The 21,817-nt window shown below is 46.0% G+C and overlaps 4 protein-coding genes across 5 annotated transcripts in view; 3 read left to right on the plus strand and 1 right to left on the minus strand.

Moving 5' to 3' along the window:
* Positions 1–92: 92 nt before the first annotated feature.
* On the minus strand, positions 93–2,112 carry pfdn1 (prefoldin subunit 1). Its single transcript, XM_047607457.1, has 4 exons — positions 1,981–2,112; positions 495–661; positions 322–406; positions 93–223 (listed from the first exon to the last, which is right to left on the minus strand). Exons 1-4 carry the CDS (start codon positions 2,011–2,013, stop codon positions 140–142), a joined length of 369 nt encoding a protein of 122 aa, XP_047463413.1. The 5' UTR covers positions 2,014–2,112; the 3' UTR covers positions 93–139.
* Positions 2,113–2,478: 366 nt separating this feature from the next.
* Positions 2,479–9,807, plus strand: zgc:110540 (deoxynucleoside kinase). Its single transcript, XM_047607455.1, has 9 exons — positions 2,479–2,714; positions 3,640–3,758; positions 3,956–4,039; positions 4,144–4,253; positions 5,823–5,970; positions 8,284–8,399; positions 8,715–8,814; positions 8,902–8,948; positions 9,463–9,807. The coding sequence occupies exons 1-9, from the start codon at positions 2,633–2,635 to the stop codon at positions 9,509–9,511; spliced, it is 855 nt and encodes a 284-aa protein (XP_047463411.1). The 5' UTR covers positions 2,479–2,632; the 3' UTR covers positions 9,512–9,807.
* Positions 9,808–9,927: 120 nt separating this feature from the next.
* On the plus strand, positions 9,928–15,374 carry oatx (organic anion transporter X). 2 transcript variants are annotated; one of them, XM_047607101.1, is made up of 16 exons: positions 9,928–10,052; positions 10,951–11,047; positions 11,214–11,381; positions 11,756–11,829; positions 11,916–12,045; positions 12,160–12,263; positions 12,429–12,583; positions 12,706–12,874; positions 12,996–13,119; positions 13,194–13,309; positions 13,388–13,442; positions 13,803–13,962; positions 14,386–14,494; positions 14,568–14,646; positions 14,735–14,862; positions 14,954–15,374. In XM_047607101.1, the coding sequence occupies exons 2-16, from the start codon at positions 11,021–11,023 to the stop codon at positions 15,105–15,107; spliced, it is 1,752 nt and encodes a 583-aa protein (XP_047463057.1). In that variant the 5' UTR covers positions 9,928–10,052; positions 10,951–11,020; the 3' UTR covers positions 15,108–15,374. The 2 variants fall into 2 exon arrangements, with proteins under 2 accessions (XP_047463057.1, XP_047463058.1); XM_047607102.1 differs by having other exon boundaries at positions 10,038–10,056.
* Positions 15,375–19,757: 4,383 nt separating this feature from the next.
* pwwp2a (PWWP domain containing 2A) overlaps positions 19,758–21,817 on the plus strand; it is a 10,803-nt gene continuing 8,743 nt past the window's right edge. Inside the window, exon 1 of the mRNA XM_047606767.1 lies at positions 19,758–20,862. Coding sequence (XP_047462723.1) covers positions 19,940–20,862 — 923 coding nt within the window. The 5' untranslated portion in view covers positions 19,758–19,939. The remainder of the gene's footprint in view (positions 20,863–21,817) is intronic.

Below are 21,817 nucleotides of genomic sequence, written 5' to 3' on the forward strand. Positions count from 1 at the left end.
TCATTGACCACTACTTACAAGTAGTATCCAAATACTTCAGTTGTATCCGAGTACTTCTAAAGTGGTATCAGACTCAGTAACACACACAGGAGTCAGGAGAATCCAGACTTTAATAAACACATTAATCGTTACGATGACATCACTGAGCTCTCCTGGACAGCAGCATCTCTCTGATGTTGTCTTCAGCTTCTTTCACGCTGCGTTCAAGGTACACCTTCTTTTGCTGGAAACAGACAGACAGAGATTACCACGGTTACAACGGTTAGCAGCCTGTGGTAACCATGGTAACCATGGTGGGCTGTAGTCAGCTGATATCTGTACCTCAAACTCCTTGATTTTCTCATCAGCTGTTTTCTGTTTGTCTGTCAGCTGATTGTTGATCTCCTCCTTGGACTGCAGAATGAACCTGGAACACATAGCATCATGGGAACTGTAGTACCACACTATATATTATATAGGTCACATGGTCTCCAGCAACCAATAACACTGCTCACATGCGTCCGACACCCTCGTAGAGTCTCGTGTTGTCAGGGAGCAGCGAGATCTCAGCGTGCGTTAGCTTAGCATGTTTCTGGACACGGGTCAGCTGATCGATCTGCAGGTCGGCCATTTTCACCTTCTGCTGGGTGTCAATCATCTTCACCTGCAGTTCAGAGAATGCCTGAGGAGACAGGAGGTATCACTCTGTTAAAAACACCTGTAACAGGAGGTATCACTCTGTTAAAAACACCTGTAACAGGAGGTATCACTCTGTTAAAAACACCTATAACAGGAGGTATCACTCTGTTAAAAACACCTGTAACAGGAGGTATCACTCTGACTAAAAACACCTATAACAGGAGGTATCAATCTGTTAAAAACATCTGTAACAGGAGGTATCACTGACTAAAAACACCTATAAAAGGAGGTATCACTCTGTTAAAAACACCTGTAACAGGAATAATCACTCTGTTAAAAACACCTGTAACAGGAGGTATCACTCTGTTAAAAACACCTATAACAGGAGGTATCACTCAGACTAAAAACACCTATAACAGGAGGTATCAATCTGTTAAAAACATCTGTAACAGGAGGTATCACTCTGACTAAAAACACCTATAAAAGGAGGTATCACTCTGTTAAAAACACCTGTAACAGGAATAATCACTCTGTTAAAAACACCTGTAACAGGAGGTATCACTCTGTTAAAAACACCTATAACAGGAGGTATCACTCAGACTAAAAACACCTATAACAGGAAGAATCACTCTGTTAAAAACACCTATAACAGGAAGAATCACTCTGTTAAAAACACCTATAACAGGAAGAATCACTCTGTTAAAAACACCTATAACAGGAAGAATCACTCTGTTAAAAACACCTGTACCAGGAGGTATCACTCAGACTAAAAACACCTATAACAGGAAGAATCACTCTGTTAAAAACACCTATAACAGGAAGAATCACTCTGTTAAAAACATCTGTACCAGGAGGTATCACTCAGACTAAAAACACCTATAACAGGAAGAATCACTTAGACTAAAAACACCTGTAACAGGAAGAATCACTCTGTTAAAAACACCTGTAACAGGAGGTATCACTTAGACTAAAAACACCTATAACAGGAAGAATCACTCTGTTAAAAACACCTGTACCAGAAGGTATCACTGTGACTGACAACACATGGAATCGAAACTGTGAGCTAATTCTGCCCACCTCTCCTCTAAAGAATTGTTAAATAACATGAAACAGGTTTGATGTCTGAACTGATCAACAATCCGTTATCTGATCGATTAGTCTGGACGAGTTTAGTTGAAGCAGCTGCAGCGTTCCTCAGCCATGCTAACAGCCATGCTAACAGCCATGCTAACAGCCATGCTAACTGTTAACTCCGTTGCTAACTCCGCTGCCGCTGGTGAAACACAGACACCGAGAGACTCTCTCGGGTGACGCTGAGACGAGGACAGATGACACGAGGAGACATAGTGGACTGAACGTTACCTTCTTCAGCTCCAGGTCCACGGGCGCCGCCATCTTCTTTATCACCGGAAAACACACTGCGCATGTGTGACGACTTTCTTCTTCTACGGTTTGAGTCAGAGTAGTTTCTTCTTCTTTTTTTTAAAAAATAAACTTTATTAATAAATATAGTGCAGTGCAATGACAATCTCTGGGGGTTACGAACATTTCAACGACAGTATTTCAGAATATCTTATTCCACATATAGAAAATCCTCTCAGTCTCTTTCGTATTAGTGGAATGTCTCATAGTTTTAATATGTTGCTTCAAATATGGAGAGGAGCGGGTTTTCATTAGTGTAGTTTGTTATTTTATTTTTTATGTTTAACACAGTTTTACATTAACACTCATTATATAAAAAATCCTAGAGAAAATAGAATCAATCAACAAAGAAAAGTGTGTTCTATGTTTTTAGTAGGAAAAGTGATCAGAGTGAGACCTCTTTATATTCTAGAAACAGGAGCAGAGTGAGATATCTTCTCAGCTCCACGGTTATAAAGGATCTCTGTTCGTCGCACCAAGAAGCAGAACTGTCGCGCGCGCGGGCTTTAAACAGAAGAAGCTCGTTAATGTAAATCAATAACAACAATGATACAGTAGTTTTAATAAATACACTGTAATATTCCGCGTTTAAATGGCGACTCCACCGAAGAGGCCGCGCTGTGTTTCCAGCTGCTCCCGCAGAGGAAAGAAAATTTCTATCGAGGGAAACATCGGTGAGTTCTGACAACACGGAGCGACTCCGGACCCGGACCCGGACCCGGACCCGGACTCCGGACCCGGACTCCGGACCCGGACCCGGGACGTGCGTCCGTGGCTGCGATGCTCGGACCCGCGGCTCCGGGACCGTTTTTTGTTTGTTTGTTTGTTTGTTTTTTCAGTAGACTGACATTAATAAAAGGAGTAAAATCCTGAAAACCATTGAAATGGTGGTAGTTTTGAACAAGTGTCGAGTTGTTTAAGAGATTTATGAGAAAGTGGAGGTTTCTTGGTTTCTTTGTTCGTCCAGACCAGGGGTCGATAACCTTCAACACTTCCCTCAGAAAACAAAACACTGGGAGCCACAAAAACAAAAACCGCTTTGACATCTAAGATGAAGACAACACGGAATATATCGTTTTTACCTCTATGCTGTGTATAAAAAACTATAGTGTGTTGCATTTATGAAATGAAAGAACTGCGACAGAGACAATAACTTGTATTTATAAGTAGCGGCTGTGACGTATTTTGAGCGACAAAAACACACATTTTATTTGAATGTTACAAGATCCCCATAAATTCAAATTATGAATAATATTTTAAAACTAAACGAACTAAAATAAAATACATTTGAATGAAATACTCGATAGCAGGGAGCTGCAATGCACTGTGGGTGAGTGTGTTGTGGCATAACAACTCATTCAGTTGTTGTGTAGCTCTGCTCGTTCACGACTGAGTGAATCGTTGCCGTGAAAGAGTGAACGACTTTGATCAGTTTCCTGGTTCCGCACGAAAGAGCCGTAGATTTAAGGGCCAGCTGCTGTAAAGTACTGCAGGTAAATCAGTGGTAGTGAGTTTGTTGCTCACTGAATTAGAATCAGAAATACTTTATTAATCCCAAGGGGAAGTTACTCACCTGTCGATGTGTCACCTGTGTTCCAGCTGCAGGTAAATCCACGTTCGTCAGTTTGCTGCAGGCGGCAGCTGAAGACTGGGAGGTGATTCCTGAACCCATTGGAAAATGGTGCAACATTCAGAACAACAGCGACAACATTTACCAGGTGAACTCACAGCTCCTGTTTACCTGCGACTCACCTGTTAACCTGCGACTCACCTGTTTACCTGTGACTCACCTGTTAACCTGTGACTCACTTGTTTACCTGTTAACCTGTGACTCACCTGTTTACCTGTGACTCACCTGTTTACCTGTTAACCTGTGACTCACCTGTTTACCTGTGACTCACCTGTTTACCTACAGGAGCTGAGTTCCTCTCAGAAGAGCGGAGGGAACCTCCTACAGATGTTGTATGATAAACCCAGCCGTTGGTCCTACACCTTCCAGGTAACTCTGACTCCTCCCCTCAACTTTCACAAAGACTAACACCTGTCCGTCTCACCTGTCCGTCTCACCTGTCCGTCTCACCTGTCTGTCTCACCTGTCCTCAGAGCTACGCGTGTCTCAGCAGAGTTCGAGCTCAACTTAAGTCTCCATCTGTGAAACTTCAACAAGCAGAAAACCCGGTTCAGTTCTACGAACGCTCCGTCTACTCAGACAGGTAACGACTCACCTGAGAGAGAGAGAGAGACTAGGTAGTAGTAGAGTAGATACTCTGAGACAGCTACTCTACTATAATCTACTCTACTCTAATCTACTCTCTCTAGTCTAGTTTAATCTACTCTAGTCTACTCTAGTCTACTCTCTCTAGTCTACTCTACTCTACTCTAGTCTACTCTAGTCTACACTACTCTAGTCTACTCTAGTCTACTCTAGTCTAGTCTACTCTACTCTAATCTACTCTAGTCTAATCTAGTCTACTATAATCTAGTCTAGTCTAGTTTAGTCTACTATAATCTAGTCTAGTCTAGTTTAGTCTACTATAATCTACTCTAGTCTAGTCTAGTCTAATCTACTATAATCTACTCTAGTCTAGTCTAGTCTACTCCAGTCTAGTCTACTCTACTCTACTCTAGTCTACTCTAGTCTACTATAATCTACTCTAGTCTAGTCTAGTCTACTCTACTCTACTCTAGTCTACTCTACTCTACTCTACTCTAGTCTACTTATCTACTACTACAGTCTACTCTAGTTAACTACTACTAGTCTAGTCTAGTCTACTATAATCTAGTCTAGTTTAATCTACTCTAGTCTAGTCTAGTTTAGTCTACTATAATCTACTCACTACTCTAGTCTACTCTAGTCTACTCTAGTCTAGTCTAATCTACTCTAATCTACTCTAGTGTAATCTAGTCTCGTCTACTCTACTCTAGTCTACTCTACTCTAGTCTAGTCTAGTCTACTATAATCTACTCTACTCTACTCTAGTCTAGTTTAATCTACTCTAGTTTAATCTACTATAATCTAGTCTAGTCTAGTCTACTATAATCTAGTCTAGTTTAATCTACTCTAGTCTAGTCTAGTCTAGTCTACTCTAGTCTACTATAATCTACTCTAGTCTAGTCTACTATAATGTACTCTACTCTAGTCTACTCTAGTCTAGTCTAGTCTACTCTACTCTAGTCTATTCTAGTCTAATCTACTCTAGTCTACTATAGTCTAGTCTAGTCTAATCTACTCTAGTCTAGTCTAGTCTACTCTAAATCTACTCTCGTCTAGTCTAATCTACTCTTGTCTACTCTACTCTAGTCTACTCTAATCTACTCTAGTCTACTCTAGTCTAATCTACTCTACTCTAGTCTAGTCTACTCTACTCTACTCTAGTCTACTCTAGTCTAGTCTAATCTACTCTAGTCTAGTCTACTCTAGTCTAATCTACTCTAGTCTACTCTAGTCTAGTCTACTCTAGTCTACTCTAAATTACTCTAGTCTACTCTAGTCTAATCGCGTCTAGTCTATTCTAGTCTAATCTACTCTAGTCTACTCTACTCTACTAATCTACTCTCGTCTACTCTACTCTAGTCTACTCTAGTCTATTCTAGTCCCTGTCCCTTGTCTCCTGTCTCCTGTCTCCTGTCCTCTGTCCTCTGTCCCCTGTTTCCTGTCAGAGCAGGACAGAGGACAGAGGACAGGAGACAGAGGACAGGAGTTGCTATAGATGTTTTATTCAGAGGTCGTTTAGAGACAGAGAGACTAAAGTACTTGTCCCCCTGTCCCCCTGTCTGTCCAGGTATGTCTTTGCGTCCACCCTGTATGAGTGTGGGGACCTGACGGACACGGAGTGGAGTGTCTACCAGGACTATCACAGCTGGCTCCTGGACCAGTTTGAACCAGACCTCAGCCTGGACGCCATCATCTACCTGAGAGCCCCCCCCCAGGTAAGACCAGGCCAGATACCAGGCCAGACCAGACCAGATACCAGATACCAGACCAGACACCAGACCAGATACCAGACCAGACACCAGACCAGATACCAGATACCAGATACCAGATACCAGACCAGATACCAGGCCAGACCAGGCCAGATACCAGGCCAGATACCAGGCCAGATACTAGACCAGATACCAGGCCAGATACCAGGCCAGATACCAGATACCAGGCCAGATACCAGGCCAGATACCAGGCCAGATACCAGGCCAGATACCAGATACCAGATACCAGGCCAGATACCAGATACCAGATACTAGACCAGATACCAGGCCAGATACCAGGCCAGATACCAGGCCAGATACCAGGCCAGATACCAGGCCAGATACCAGACCAGACACCAGACCAGACACCAGATACCAGACCAGATACCAGACCAGATACCAGGCCAGATACCAGACCAGATACCAGGCCAGACCAGACCAGATACCAGGCCAGATACCAGACCAGATACCAGGCCAGATACCAGGCCAGATACCAGGCCAGGTGATCTAACCCTAAAACCATCATTAACCCTTTAAACTGACTGGTTCCATCAGAAACGTTGAGTTCTGGGTGAGTTTGGTTCCACTGATCCACTGATGAGGTCGTGTTTCTATTAAAGACACGTTGTTCTGTTGCTTCGTGTCTTTATAAAGACAGAACATCTAAAGTTCTTCAGAGACTAAAACGTCTAAAACAAGGAACCTAAAGAAGATCCAGGTTCTCAGCCATGAAGGACCAGCTGCCTCCAGATCAGCAGGAAGTTTCAGATTCATCCTTCATCAGCTGGATCCACTCTGCAGAAATACAGACAAACCAACATCTGGGCGTCCAAGGGTTTCTACAGCAACCAATGACCTCATCCTGATCCACATGTGCAGGGAACCAGCCAATGACATCACAGGAGCTCCAGCAGCAGTGGTCAAACCAAACTGGTGTCCAGTGTTCCAGCCTCACTGTACGTGGTGGACGTTTAGATCATGGCTTAAGGTCCTACAAGGCTGTGAAGAAGCCCCTGATCAATGAAAGACAGAGCTTAGACCCAAGAACACAAGGACTGGACAGTCAGGACCTGGAGGAAGATTCTGTGGTCAGATGAGTCCAGTTTCCAGCTTTATCTTCCTCCTGCTAATGTTCTGCTACGCAGAAGGCCAGGCCAAGCATCATCTCCAGCATGGACAGCAGCTACTGTCAGACATGGTGGAGGCAGCATCAGGCTTTGATGCATGATGCTGCTGGTGTTGCTCATCTCACTGTCTGTCATCACACATTCAGCTCGTTCTCCAAACCCACATGGTCCCTTCTGCACGTGCTCTGTTGTGTCCAGGTCCAAACTGGATGTTTCTACCAGATAAAGCCCCTTGACTCACATCCAGGACCAGTAGAACCAGGCTGCAGGAGCACAGGATCCAGGACCAGTAGAACCTGATCCAGGATCCAGGACCAGTAGAACCTTGCTGCAGGAGCACAGGGTCCAGGACCAGTAGAACCAGGCTGCAGGAGCACAGGATCCAGGACCAGTAGAACCTGATCCAGGATCCAGGACCAGTAGAACCTTGCTGCAGGAGCACAGGGTCCAGGACCAGCAGAACCTGCTGCCAACAATGTTGAGAACTGACACATTGAAACTGTCAAGAATTTAGTTTTGTTAGTTTTCGTTGTAAATAATTAACAGAATAAATATAATTTGTATTTGTGTCTAATGCAGCCGCAGCTTTAAAACGAAAAAAATACTTTTACACAAATATTTCAGGATAATATTTGAGACTGGGCCAAATTTTAAGGGCGTCTTTAAAACCGTTTGTCAGTGTTTAAAGCAGATGAACACATGAATGGTGGAATTAACGGGTTCATCCTGGTCTGAATGGGTGAACGGGTCTTTGCTCCCTAACATCTGTCCACACTTTGATTCATTAAACGTCTTCAGGACGAGACAAGAGACAAGAGACAAAGACCAGAGTCTGTCATCGCTGTTGTTGTCGTGGTAACCTGTGTGTAGCCGAGGGGGGGCGAGACCAAAAACCAGTCTGGGACCAGATGACTGGGCTAAAAACATGTGGTCTGAACCAGACTCAAGGCCAGGCCAGCGCTGCCTTCAAGTCCCCCTGTTTCTCTGTATATTCCAGCGCTGCCTTCAAGTCCCCCTGTTTCTCTGTATATTCCAGCGCTGCCTTCATGTCCTCCTGTTTCTCTGTATATTCCAGCGCTGCCTTCAAGTCCCCCTGTTTCTCTGTATATTCCAGCGCTGCCTTCATGTCCCCCTGTTTCTCTGTATATTCCAGCGCTGTATGCAGCGGCTGCTCCATCGAGGTCGTGAGGAGGAGCAGATGATTCCTCTCGAGTATCTGGATCAACTTCACTCCAAACACGAGTCCTGGTTGTACGACCGGAGCCTGAGGTCAGTGAAGGTGACGCCACTGAGCGTGCTCACTGGAGACGGGTGATATGATGAAAACCCTGATATAAACATGGTGACTCTGAGGGGACAGCTTTATCCGGGGGACAGGTTGTCCAGTAGGGGGACAGGTTGTCCAGTAGGGGGACTGTCCCCAGGGACGGGGTTAGTCTGGTCCTCTGATCCATAACGAGGACGTTGGATACGTGGTTTATCACATCCGTAAGACTAACTGAGCGCGCTCACACCGTTTTTACTGAGCCAGGTGGTGGTGGTGGGTTCAGGGTGACGTGTTAATCAGAACTTCCTGTGTCTCAGGCTGGACTTCGAGTACCTGAACAAACTTCCTGTTCTGGTCCTGGACGTCGAGGACGACTTCAAGAACGATCTGATCAAACAAGAAGTCCTCGTCACCAAGGTGACCGAGCTTTTATTTATTCCGTTATTTACTCATTTTAACACCTATGATGGTTTTTTATTCATGTGTTTATTTGTTTGTTTGCAGGTGCGAGAGTTTCTGGACACGTTGTCAAGTTTCTCCAGAGACTCTTTGTAAATAATCTTTAAATGAATCTTCAGTTTTTTACTCATTTTAGTTTTTAATATTTTTGTACTAAAATGTTCTAGTGTGTGTGTGTGTGCGCGTGTGTGTGTGTGTGCGCGCGTGTGTTTGTGTGTGCGCGTGTGTGTGTTTGTGTGTGTGCGTGTGTGTGTTTGTGTGTGTGTGTGTGTGTGTGTGTGCGTGTGTGTGTGTGTGTGTTTGTGTGTGTGCGTGTGTGTGTTTGTGTGTTCATGTTCTTTGTGGATAAATAAAATGAGAATGAAAATTCAACCGAGTTTTTCTTTTAAAGTCGACAAAATGAGTTAACACACTGCTAACACGCTAACACGCTGCTAACACACTGCTAACACGCTAACACACTGCTAACATGCTAACACGCTAACAGCAGCAGAGACAATGATTCAGTTTTCTGTTAACGTTCAACTGGGAAACATTTGAACCGTGACCATGTAGAAACTCAAGGACAAGACAAACCCACTAATGACTGATGTCTTCACCACCCAGAGGACAACAATGTCCTCTCCACCCGGAGGACACCTGGGCCTTCCTGTGAACTCTGACTAAACTCGTCCTCATCTTCCTCGTCGTCCTGGTTGCTGATGTCTGATGTGGTCCTGCAGCGCTGCCACGTGATTGGCTGATGGTCTCGTGAGGTCATGGGGTCGTGTCTCAGCTGCGTCTGAAACCTGTTGAGACGTTTGTTGACTGAGACGCAGTCGGACAAATTCCAGGACAGAGAAACTCAGCAAGGAGCGAAGACACAAAAACAAACAGGACCAAACTCTGAGGGAGGGGGTCAATTAATGAATGAATGAATTTAAACATGAGAGTTTCTGTGCGATCAGTAAAAACCTGTAGATTCATGATGATTGTCCTTCCTCTCCAGGCTGAGAGGGGGCGGGGCTAGTGGGGGGGGGCGTAACAAACATTAACTGAAAAACAAACAATCACAAAGTTGAGAAAACTCAGCTGGTTCAGTTATTTACAAGTGAACAATAAGACGAGGGTCAGGGTCTCTTCTACAGTCACTCATTAACGTCCACACTCGTCCTCCCGTCCTCCTGTCCTCTCACTCCTCCTTCAGACTTCAGACTGTGAGTACGTTTCCACCGACACAGAAAAGCCTCTTTCTGTTTTCACTTAGACTCGGTAATCTTTTAAGAACTCTCACCAGACTCCATGCAAATATTTCAGCATTTTAGAGGCAACTGCAGCAGCCACGTCTGGAAAGTTTGGAGGAAAGTTTGGAGCGTTAGGGGCTGGAGGGTCTAGGGTCTGGAGGGTCTGGAGGGTCTGGAGGGTCCGGAGTGTCTGGAGGGTCTGTAGGGTCTGGAGGGTCTGGAGGGTCTGGAGGGTCTAGGGGCTGGAGGGTCTAGGGGCTGGAGGGTCTGGAGGGTCCGGAGTGTCTGGAGGGTCTGTAGGGTCTGGAGGGTCTGGAGCGTTAGGGGTCTGGAGGGTGTTAGGGGTCTGGGTTCTGGAGCGTTAGGGGTCTGGAGGGTCTGTAGGGTCTGTAGGGTCTGGAGGGTCTGGAGGGTCTGGAGGGTGTTAGGGGTCTGGAGGGTCTGGGGGGTCTGGAGCGTTAGGGGTCTGGAGGGTCTGGAGGGTCTGGAGGGTTTGGAGGGTCTGGAGGGTGTTAGGGGTCTGGAGGGTCTGGGGGGTCTGGAGCGTTAGGGGTCTGGAGGGTCTGGAGCGTTAGGGGTCTGGGGTCTGGAGCGTTAGGGGTCTGGAGGGTCTGGGGTCTGGAGGGTCTGGAGTGTCTGGAGGGTCTGGAGTGTCTGGAGGGTCTGGGAGGTCTGGAGTGTTAGGGGTCTGGAGCGTTAGGGGTCTGGAGGGTCTGGGGTCTGGAGCGTTAGGGGTCTGGAGGGTCTAGGGTCTGGGGGGTCTGGGGTCTGGAGCGTTAGGGGTCTGGAGGGTCTGGGGTCTGTAGGACCTGTAGCAGTTGTGACCTTTGGCTTTTAATGTGTTCATTAGTTTTACTTGTTTCGTTTTCAGGGTGTTTTATTTTTCAGGGTTTGGACGTGAGGATCTGTTGTTGTTGTTGTTGTTGTTGTTGTTGGAGAAAATGGGATTCGCCGACCTACTGGAGGAGGTGAGACAGTCTGGACTGGTTATTCTGGTTCAGGTGTGTGTGGTCCAGGTGTGTGTGATCCAGGTGTGTGTGATCCAGGTGTGTTGTTCAGGTGTGTGTGATCCAGGTGTGTGGGATCCAGGTGTGTTGTTCAGGTGTGTGCTTTCATGTACTTTCTGTCCTCCAGGTGGGGGGGTTCGGCAGGTACCAGTGGCTCCATGTGACTCTGATCAGTTTACCTGGTTTGATGATGGCGAGTCAGAACCTGTTGAACAACTTTGTCTCAGGGATTCCCGTCCACCACTGCAGCCTCCCGGCCAATCACAGCCTGCGCAACCTGTCGTATCACTACCAGGTACCTGAACCACGAACTGTACTCTGATTGGCTCTGATTGGTTCTGATTGGTTCTGATTGGTTCTGATTGGTTCTGATTGGTTCTGATTGGCACTAATTGGTTCTGATTGGTTCTGATTGGTCCTGATTGGTTCTGATTGGCTCTGATTGGTTCTTATTGGTCCTGATTGGTTCTGATTGGTGCTGATTGGTTCTGATTGGTTCTGATTGGTTCTGATTGGCTCTGATTGACTCTGATTGGTCCTGATTGGTTCTGATTGGCTCTGATTGGCTCTGATTGGTTCTGATTGGCTCTGATTGGCTCTGATTGGTTCTTATTGGTCCTGATTGGTTCTGATTGGTTCCGTATGGATCAATGTGACTGGTTGTTTCAGATGGATGAGAACCAGCTGCTGAAAGCTTTCATCCCTCCGGATGTTTCTGGAAATCGACTCGACCGCTGCAGGAGGTAAAAATAAACATTTCCTTCCGGTGACATAATTTCTTGCCCAGATATGTTGTGATTAACTTCCTGTGACATCACTTCCTGCCTAGGTATGTTGAACCTCAGTGGCAGCTGTTAGCAGCTAACAGTTCAGCTAATGTTAGCCACCTCCAGACTGAAAGCTGTGTGGACGGATGGACGTTTGACAGCTCAGAGTTTACTGCCACTACCGTTTCCGAGGTAACAACGAAGGCACCGATATCAGCTGATCAATAAACTGATGCTTGATGTAGTGATGTCCCCCTGCCTGTCCCTCTGTCTGTCCTTCTCTCTGTCCTCATGTCCCCCTGTCAGTGGAGTCTGGTCTGTTCCCTACGTCCTCTTAAACAGATGATCCAAACCATCTATATGGGAGGAGTTTTGGCTGGAGCCATTATCTATGGTGGCCTGTCAGACAGGTAGAACTACTCACCTGCTCAAAGCTGCTCTTCGTACCTGTGCATCGTCCACTTGTCCAACAGCCCACTCTGTCTCTGTCTCTGTCTCTGTCTCTGTCTCTGTCTCTGTCTTTGTCTCTGTCTCTGTCTCTGTCTCTGTCTCTGGTTTCTGTCTCTGTCTTTCAGGTTTGGGAGACGGTCTGTGCTTATTTGGTCTTACCTGCAACTGGGTGTGCTTGGCTGTAGCTCCGCCCTCTCCCCTTCATATTCAGCTTACTGCATTTTTAGGTTTCTGAGTGGGATGGCGGTTTCTGGAGTCATCCTCAACGGAGTCTCACTGAGTACCTGTCCACTTCTTTATATGTCTACCTGTCTGAGTGTCTGACTGTCTTCCTGTCTTCCTGTCTTCCTGTCTAACTGTCTACCTGTCTACCTGTCTAACTGTCTACCTGTCTGTCATCAGAGGTGGAGTGGATCCCTACTAAAACCAGGACATTAGTGGGCACGCTCACTTCCTTCTTCTTCACTTTCGGTCAGATGATCCTGGCGGGGCTTGCCTATTGGCTGAGAGACTGGAGGAAGCTGCAGGTGGTCGTCTGTGCTCCTCAATTCCTGTTCTTCGCCTACAGCTGGTCAGTGAATCTCTCTGCTCTCTGATTGGTCAGGTGGCTCTAGTCTCTCTGATTGGTCAGGTGGCTCTAGTCTCTCTGATTGGTCAGGTGGCTCTAGTCTCTCTGCTCTCTGATTGGTCAGGTGGTACTCGGAGTCAGCTCGTTGGCTGGTTCTGAATCGTCAGCCTGAGAAAGCCTTGAAGAGTCTTCATCGAGTTGCCCGAATTAATGGAAAACCAGAGATGATCAACAAGTTGACATTGGAGGTAAGTTTTGTGTCACATATGTAAAGCTGTATTCTGTCCAATCACAAGCTCACCTCAGTGCTATGTGACTTCAGGTGCTCCACTCTCATATGCATAAAGAGATTGAGTCGAGTCGTGAGTCGTTCACAGCCTTCGACCTGCTGAGGACCAGAGGGATGAGACGAATCTCCATCTGTCTGGTTGCCGTCTGGTCAGAAATACAGAAATGATTATTTATTGATTTGCTTTGTCTCTACCTGTGTTCACCTGTCTCACCACCTGTCTACAGGTTTGCCACCAGTTTTGCTTATTATGGTTTGGCCATGGATCTGCAGAAGTTTGGGGTAAGTCGTCCTCTGCGCTGGAGTCACTGTTATTTTCCTAATGCTAATAACACCGTCTGTGGTGTAAGGGACCCACTCAGGACCCACTGAGTGCACCCACCGTTCATTGCAACTGTGCATGTGACAAATAAAATCTTAGATTAGCTTGAGTGATGTTTTGAGTTCGTGGACCACTAACGTCATCTATCCACCTCTTAGACTCTAACACATTTAATGGAGCTTTTCATTTGTAATCTGATTACTGTATATAGGAACCAACTGTATTGTGATGACTTGCCTTGCATCTTTATTCCTCCTGGTGTAAACTAAGCTCCTGTTGACGGACTTAATGAGATGCCATCCTGTGCTTGGTTGTTCCAGGTGAGTATTTACCGGATGCAGATCATCTTTGGAGCCGTAGATATTCCGGCCAAGCTGTTTGCTCTGGGAATGCTCAGTTACCTGGGGAGGCGCTTCTCTCAGGTGTTCTGTCTCCTCATGTCGGCCGTTATCATCTTTGCCAACATCCTCGTCCCTACAGGTAATTTTTTTTCTCTAATGACATTTTATTCTAATCTGATCTGATTCTCTAATCTCGAGGCAAAGACAGTAGTCAGCAACTAAAAATACTAACAATCCAGAAACCTGGGAAACAGATCACGAGGAGTAAATAGGCTACGCTTGACACAGAGAGGAGGAACAATAATGAAACTAAACAATAATGAGACCGGTGGATCTAATGAGGGCAGTCAATCACAGCTGGAGGAAAACTCAGCGACAGGAAGTGAAGAGGGAGGAAAGGTACATTTTCACAAAAAAACAGGAAGCATGAAACATGAATGAAAGAGAAACAAAAAGACACAACCTCAGGAGGAATGACAAGATGATGTTACAGCAGCATCATAGTCGTTTTGGTTCTGGTCTAACCTGACCTGGTATAATCTGGTCTATCTGGTCCTCATAGAGTTGCAGACCGTCAGGACTACGCTGGCCTGTCTGGGTAAAGCGTTCACATCAGCGTCTTTCACCACCGTCTACCTGTACACCGGAGAGCTGTACCCCACTGTGATCAGGTGAGACCAGGTCCTGGCTCTGAACTATCAGATCTGTGGTGTGTTGATCACATGGTGCTGGTTGTCATTTCAGACAGACAGGAATGGGCTTCGTCTCCACCATGGCCAGAGTCGGCAGCATGGCGGCCCCGGCCGTCCTCATCTTAGACGAGGTGACCACACTGATTCATCTCTATGAAACTCTTATTTATTCTCTTTAGTCATTGATAACAAGGCCATCATTCATGTCTATATTTCCAGATACTTCCTGCCCTTCCCAGTTTGGTTTATGGGGGGGCAGCAGTACTCGCCGGCTGCTTCGGATTTTTCCTCCCGGAGACCCTCAACATGCCGCTACCAGACACCATTGAAGACGTGGAGGAGAAATGGTGAGCTAAAGACTAGCACCTAGCTTCATTAGCAGTCTTAGCTTCATTAGCATTCCTCAGTGTACATTGACCCTAACTCGCTGTTGTAAAGGTCTGGAAGAAGCCCCGCCTCCCAACAGAAAGAGGATGTGTGTCTAAAGGAAGTCTCCACGGATGATGTCACGTTACAAGGGGGCGTGGTCTCAAAGGAAGCCATGGCTTTAAAGGAGATAAAGGAAGAAGGGGCCGGCCTCAATGCTCTCTGACCAATCAGGAGTGTCAGTGAAAAGTTTTTCCTGTTACAGAAAATTTATTATTCATAGAAAATATTTAAAATCAGTCAAAATCAATAAAAATGTGATTGATTGATCAGAAATGAACAAAGATGTAAATCAGGTTAAATCAGTAACCAATGACCAAAGTGACTGGAACCAATGAAATTAACTGACCTCAGGTTTTTGTAGGAACCATTTTGACAATGTGAGGAAAAAACTCAAAGTGTTGTCATGAATTAAAACCCTGATTTACTCTGAGTCGTCTCCTTTTGACCTCGTCGACATCTGCACAACTTTAATCCTTCATCTCATTTAGACCGGGTCTCTGGAAACAGTGAGATAATGATCACATATATCAGGTATTTATTTAGTCTTTATTTAACCAGGAAAGGTCTCACTGAGGGACGGCACAACAGCTTGGTGGTTAGCACTTGCTTGAGTTTTCTCCAGGTACTCTGGCTTCCTCCCACCTCCAGAGACATGTTCGTTAGACTGATTGGAGACTTTACATTGACCCCAGGTGTGAGGGAATGTGAATGGTTGTTTGTCTCTGTGTTAGTCCTGAGACAGACTGGAGACCTCAATTCAATTGAATTCATTTCAGTTTTATTTATATAGCACCAATAACAACACAAAACGTCTCAAGACGCTTCACAAAAAACAGCCTGAAACCTCCAGAGCAGCCTGAGGGAAAAACTCCCTTTAACATGAAGAAACCTGGAGCAGAACCAGCTCATATGGAGGAACCATCTGCTGAAGACCAGCCGGGTAGAACCAGAGAAGAGAGAGAAGAAGAACAGGAGAAACTAGATAAACTAACTTCTGTCATAGATACAAACATCAAGCTGAAGGAAACATGTAGGATCCAGTAATATAACACATAGCTGATGATCTGTGACAGTTTGTGAGTATAACAGGAATCATGGGCAGGTTGGTGAATAGTTCATCTAGGTAGGAGTGGACACCTGGAGGAGGACATGAAGACTGGGACAGATGTAGTTTATGGAGCTCCACAGGTCTGATACACAGACTCCAGACCATGAAGACTGGGCTGGTTGATGAGGCCAGGCAGCAGATGTAGCTTAGAACTCCACAGGTCAGATATTCAGCCTCCAGACCAGAGACCCTCACAAGAAGATGGAGGGGAGAGAGGGAGACACAGTGGTTAGTGAATTATAAGAGATAGAAAATAAAATGATAAGATATTAGAGGACAAAGAGGAGAGGACATGTCCTCAGTGCATCGTCCCCCTGCAGCCTGGACCTATAGCAGCATAACTAAGGGATGGTTAAGTCCAGCTCTAACTATAAGCTTTGTCTGAAAGGAAAGTCTTAGTCCTGACCTTAAACGTAGAGACTGTGTCTGCCTCCAGAACCCAAACTGGGAGCTGGTTCCACAGCAGAGGAGCCTGATAGCTGAAGGTTCTACCTCCCATTCTACTTTTAGAACCTCTAGGAACCACAAGCAGACCTGCACTTAGAGATGGTAGTGATCTGTGACAGTATGGTTCTATGAGGTCTTTCAGATATGATGGAGAAATAATCCAGCCTGGAAGACACAAATGCATGAAGTAGTTTTTCCGCATCACTCTGAGAAAGGATGTTCCTGATGTTGATGATATTACGAAGGTGAAAGAAAGCAGTCCTGGTCACCTGCTTTATGTGAGAATTAAAGGACATATCCTGGTCAAATATAACACCAAGGTTTTTCACAGTAGTACTGGAGGCCAAGGTAACGCCATCCAACAAAACCAGGTGATTAGATAATGAATCAACCTGTCCTGGGTGGACCCCCCCTCTCATCCAGTGACAGCTGGGACTCCAGCAAAATGTAATAGGCCGATAACGTAAGATAAGTCCTGAACCGATAACACAGTAACTTTGTCTAATAATGTAATAACTTATTGCGTTATTGGCTGGTTAAAAAATCCTTTGCTAAATGTAATAACTGTCTGGTTGGTTAGTCAGGACCTGTTCTGGTCCAGTCCGGAAGCTGAAGTCCCACAGAACCTTGGCCCTGTGGTTCTCCACCACCTTCTGTGGTGTGGCCTGTTGGGACTCTGGTAGATCCTGTTGGGACTCTGGTAGATCCTGTTGGGACTCTGGTAGATCCTGTTGGGACTCTAGTAGATCCTGTTGGGACTCTGGTAGATCCTGTTGGGACTCTGGTAGATCTTTGGACTCCCGTAGACTTTGGACTACTGGTAGATCCTGTTGGGACTCTGGTAGATCCTGTTGGGACTCTGGTAGATCTTGTTGGGACTCTGGTAGATCCTGTTGGGACTCTGGTAGATCTTGGCCTCCATGACTCTTGTGCTTATGGTAGATCTTGTTGGGACTCTGGTAGATCCTGTTGGGACTCTGGTAGATCTTGTTGGGACTCTGGTAGATCCTGTTGGGACTCTAGTAGATCCTGTTGGGACTCTGGTAGATCTTGTTGGGACTCTAGAAGATCCTGTTGGGACTCTGGTAGACCTTGTTGGGACTCTGGTAGATCCTGTTGGGACTCTGGTAGATCTTGTTGGGACTCTAGTAGATCCTGTTGGGACTCTGGTAGATCCTGTTGGGACTCTGGTAGATCCTGTTGGGACTCTGGTAGATCCTGTTGGGACTCTGGTAGATCCTGTTGGGACTCTGGTAGATCTTGTTGGACTCTTGTGCTTATGGTAGATCCTGTTGGGACTCTGGTAGATCTTGTTGGGACTCTGGTAGATCCTGTTGGGACTCTGGTAGATCTTGTTGGGACTCTGGTAGATCCTGTTGGGACTCTGGTAGATCCTGTTGGGACTCTGGTAGATCTTGTTGGGACTCTGGTAGATCTTGTTGGGACTCTGGTAGATCCTGTTGGGACTCTGGTAGATCTTGTTGGGACTCTGGTAGATCCTGTTGGGACTCTGGTAGATCCTGTTGGGACTCTGGTAGATCTTGGCCTCCATGACTCTTGTGCTTATGGGCTGTTGTTGTGCTGCCATGTTTAGTGCCTCTGTGCTGTCTGTCAGTAACTTTCCCAGTCTGAATGCATCCCAGTGTTGTTGCTGTAGATCCTGGTGGTGTGGATCAGTGAATCGATGTCTCTCTCGTTCTTGTTGTACAGCTTGATGTCGTCCATGTAGAGCAGGTGGCTGATTGTTGCTCCGTTTCAGAATTGGTACCTGTATCCACTCTTTGTGATGATGGGACTGAGGGCCTTGGTAAATGCCGCATTGATGTTGGTTTGGATTCACTAGCCACTGGGCATTGGAGTTGTGTGATGCCTCTGTTTTCCATTAGCCCTTCCAGTATTATTCCACCTCAGTACTGACCGGTTGTTGTTTCCCTGACTCTGAGAACACACCTTGGCTGGTTCGGCGGAGAACATCTTGTTTATCCTCCTCCTCTGTCATTTTCGTGTGCTCTCATGTACCTGAACAGGCATTGACAGCATTCAGAAGAGTTAATAAAGATTTTCATGTGTGGTCATTCCATGTGAGAATACGTCCTCAAAGAGGCTTAGTTCTCACATCACTGGTCTCCACTATATGAGGAATTGTCTCTGTTTGTAAATATAAGTTTAAGGAACTTAAAAGGCAAAAGGAACTGAAGGCAGAGCTGGACATGATAATTCGAGTTAAAAAATAAACAAATGGCGGTGACAAAGTTATACCCAACAATAAAAAGTGAAACAAAATTGTGTATTGTGTATATACAGGTATATATTATGTGAGTATTGTGTATATATTATGTGTGTATTGTGTATATACAGGTATATATTATGTGTGTATTGTGTAGATCCATGTATATATTATGTGTGTATTGTGTAGATCCATGTATATATTATGTGTGTATTGTGTAGATCCATGTATATATTATGTGTGTATTGTGTATATCCATGTATATATTATGTGTGTATTGTGTTTATATTATGTGTGTATTGTGTATATCCATGTATATATTATGTGTGTATTGTGTTTATATTATGTGTGTATTGTGTATATCCATGTATATATTATGTGTGTACTGTGTATATATTATGTGTGTATTGTGTATATCCATGTATATATTATGTGTGTATTGTGTATATATTATGTGTGTATTGTGTATATACAGGTATATATTATGTGTGTATTGTGTATATCCATGTATATATTATGTGTGTATTGTGTATATCCAGGTATATATTATGTGTGTACTGTGTATATATTATGTGTGTATTGTGTATATCCAGGTATATATTATGTGTGTATTGTGTAGATCCATGTATATATTATGTGTGTACTGTGTATATATTATGTGTGTATTGTGTAGATCCATGTATATATTATGTGTGTACTGTGTATATATTATGTGTGTATTGTGTATATCCAGGTATATATTATGTGTGTACTGTGTATATATTATGTGTGTATTGTGTATATCCAGGTATATATTATGTGTGTATTGTGTAGATCCATGTATATATTATGTGTGTATTGTGTATATCCAGGTATATATTATGTGTGTATTGTGTATATATTATGTGTGTATTGTGTATATCCATGTATATATTATGTGTGTACTGTGTATATATTATGTGTGTATTGTGTATATCCATGTATATATTATGTGTGTATTTTGTATATCCATGTATATATTTTGTGTGTATGGATGTTTTACGCCTAATGTTTTCGTCTCTTGTAAAGAGAAACGCCCCCTGGCGGCCGCATGATCACACACAGTCTGGGAGAATCAGCCAATCACAGTTAAGGCTCCGCCCCGTTTCCATTGATTGACAGGCCACCAGCCAATGGCAGTGCGCCTGCGCAGCTGGCCGTGCTGTGTGGAGGCGGGGCTTAGACAGAGAAGAAAATGGCGGCCGTGGCTGCAGAGCCAGGAGCTGCGGCGGTTCCTACAACAACAGCTACCGCGGCGACGGACGATGAGGGCCCGCTGGAACCGGGTCCGGATGGCCCGGGACTCCCTGGCGCCCCCACGGAGCCCGGGGAGCTCCGGAAGTCCAGCTCGGCGGTGGCGGTTCTCCGGATGGAGGATGGTGGGGACGGGGAGGACCGCCATGTCAGGCCGGAGCTGGAGCCTGCGGCGGGTAAAACGAGCACCGCGACCGACGACGCGGTCGGTACCGGCCCGGTGGACCCGCCCGGTACGGGACCGGTGGATCGGTTCTCACCCGGACTGCCAGGGGACCCGGAGGGCGGTGGGAACGTGTCGGTGCAGGAGGCGTACCGCAGCATCCCGCCCGACCCGCAGCCCTCCGCCGTCTTCCTGCACTCCTTCCCGGCCCCCCCTCCCGCCACCGAGGCCGGTCTGTCTCTGGCCGAACCTGCGGAACCGACCACCAACGTGACGACGGACCGCGCCGAGAGCGCGGGCCGGGACCGGGGGTTCACGGCTCTGGTCCAGGCGGAGCTGAATCCTGGGCCTGCGGAGGACGCAGCGTTAGACGGTACCGGGGACCGACTGCCGTTCCCGAACGACCCGGACCCGGACGCAGGGTACAGTGAAAACTCAGCAGGAACCGAGGAGCCGGCGTCCCCGTCCTGCCGGTCCCCGAAGAGGCGGCTGGTGCCGGAGGCCGTGAAACAGGAGAAACCCTCTGGAGAGGAGTCCGGACCAGAACCCGGCCTCGCCCCGCCGCTCGCCTCCGTGCAAGGTCTGAGCCCGGGCTCGGAGGTCCGGGTCTCCCTGGACCATGTCATCGATGACGCTCTGGTGGTGTCGTTCCGGGTCGGGGAGAAGGTGTTCTCCGGGGTCCTGATGGATGTCTCCAAGAGGTAAATCCAACACTAGAACCGAACCGGAGGTCCACTTCTCTATTGCCTGTGTTGTGGTGCAGAAGGGGGCCAGCACAGACCTGACCCGGTCCATAGCAGAGACCCGGTCCATAGCAGAGACCCGGTCCATAGCAGAGACCCGGTCCATCTCCTCTGAACTTGGGACTTGTAGAAGTCTTGTAGAAATAAAGCTCTTATTTTGAAACCCAGACTTTTATTTTGACAGGTCTGTCTGTGGTGCCTTCAAGTTGAACCCTAAAGTCTGGACCTCTGAGTTGCATTAGGAAGCTGGCCAACCTGGACCAGGTCAGGTTGTGGTTTCGTTAGAACCGGGTCAGGTTCTGTGTGATACTGACTGTTACTAAGTGTAATGTTGTGAGACAGGAAGAAAGATCAGACTTTTTAACGCTGAGGGCAAAAAACAGAAACATACAAAACATATATTTACACATAGTCTCAGGTTTAAAGTAGCTGGTAACTGTTATTATCATAGTAGTAGGTTATTATTACTAACGACCTACTGTTACTATGAGAGATCGACCAATATGGATTTTAGGGCCGATTTTTTATTTTTTTTTAACATAATTTTTTTTGAGTCATTATTTGGAGCCGATATTTCTGCTTATTCTGCCTCCGTTTACCTGATAGAAATGCCACAGTGTTAACAAATGTTACTAGTTACAATTTAATCAAGCACATAAACAACAGCAGATAAAGATGAAGGTCAGTAAAGAGACTAAAGAGACATCATCCTTTCTCTCTCCTGGGCTGAACCGACCCTCAGACTCCAGTTTAACTCGTTTCACTGTGACAGAAGCAGATCTGTTAATGTCTTTTTGTGCTCGAGTCTCAGTCGCCTGCTTCTCAGTGAACATCACAGCTGGAGTCTGATTGGTCCATGATCCCTTTAGCCAAGTACGTTTAGCTAACAGTCAGTATTAGTCTCACACCTTGG

The sequence above is a fragment of the Mugil cephalus genome, chromosome 15 (genome assembly GCF_022458985.1).
Source record: "Mugil cephalus isolate CIBA_MC_2020 chromosome 15, CIBA_Mcephalus_1.1, whole genome shotgun sequence".
Classification (NCBI taxonomy): Eukaryota; Metazoa; Chordata; class Actinopteri; order Mugiliformes; family Mugilidae; genus Mugil; species Mugil cephalus.

What these genes read in the sequence shown, in the direction of transcription:
- pfdn1 (XM_047607457.1), bottom strand. Translation starts at nt 2,013, where the DNA reads ATGGCGGCGCCCGTGGACCTGGAGCTGAAGAAG. An exon ending in TGGACCTGGAGCTGAAGAAG is followed by an intron (nt 662 to 1,980) that starts GTAACGTTCAGT and finishes CTGTCTCCTCAG; the next exon opens with GCATTCTCTGAACTGCAGGT. An exon ending in TACGAGGGTGTCGGACGCAT is followed by an intron (nt 407 to 494) that starts GTGAGCAGTGTT and finishes TATGTGTTCCAG; the next exon opens with GTTCATTCTGCAGTCCAAGG.
- zgc:110540 (XM_047607455.1), top strand. Translation starts at nt 2,633, where the DNA reads ATGGCGACTCCACCGAAGAGGCCGCGCTGTGTTTCCAGCTGCTCCCGC. An exon ending in GTTGGTCCTACACCTTCCAG is followed by an intron (nt 4,040 to 4,143) that starts GTAACTCTGACT and finishes ACCTGTCCTCAG; the next exon opens with AGCTACGCGTGTCTCAGCAG. An exon ending in TTGTACGACCGGAGCCTGAG is followed by an intron (nt 8,400 to 8,714) that starts GTCAGTGAAGGT and finishes CCTGTGTCTCAG; the next exon opens with GCTGGACTTCGAGTACCTGA.
- oatx (XM_047607101.1), top strand. Translation starts at nt 11,021, where the DNA reads ATGGGATTCGCCGACCTACTGGAGGAG. An exon ending in CAACATCCTCGTCCCTACAG is followed by an intron (nt 13,963 to 14,385) that starts GTAATTTTTTTT and finishes TGGTCCTCATAG; the next exon opens with AGTTGCAGACCGTCAGGACT. An exon ending in CTGTACCCCACTGTGATCAG is followed by an intron (nt 14,495 to 14,567) that starts GTGAGACCAGGT and finishes TTGTCATTTCAG; the next exon opens with ACAGACAGGAATGGGCTTCG.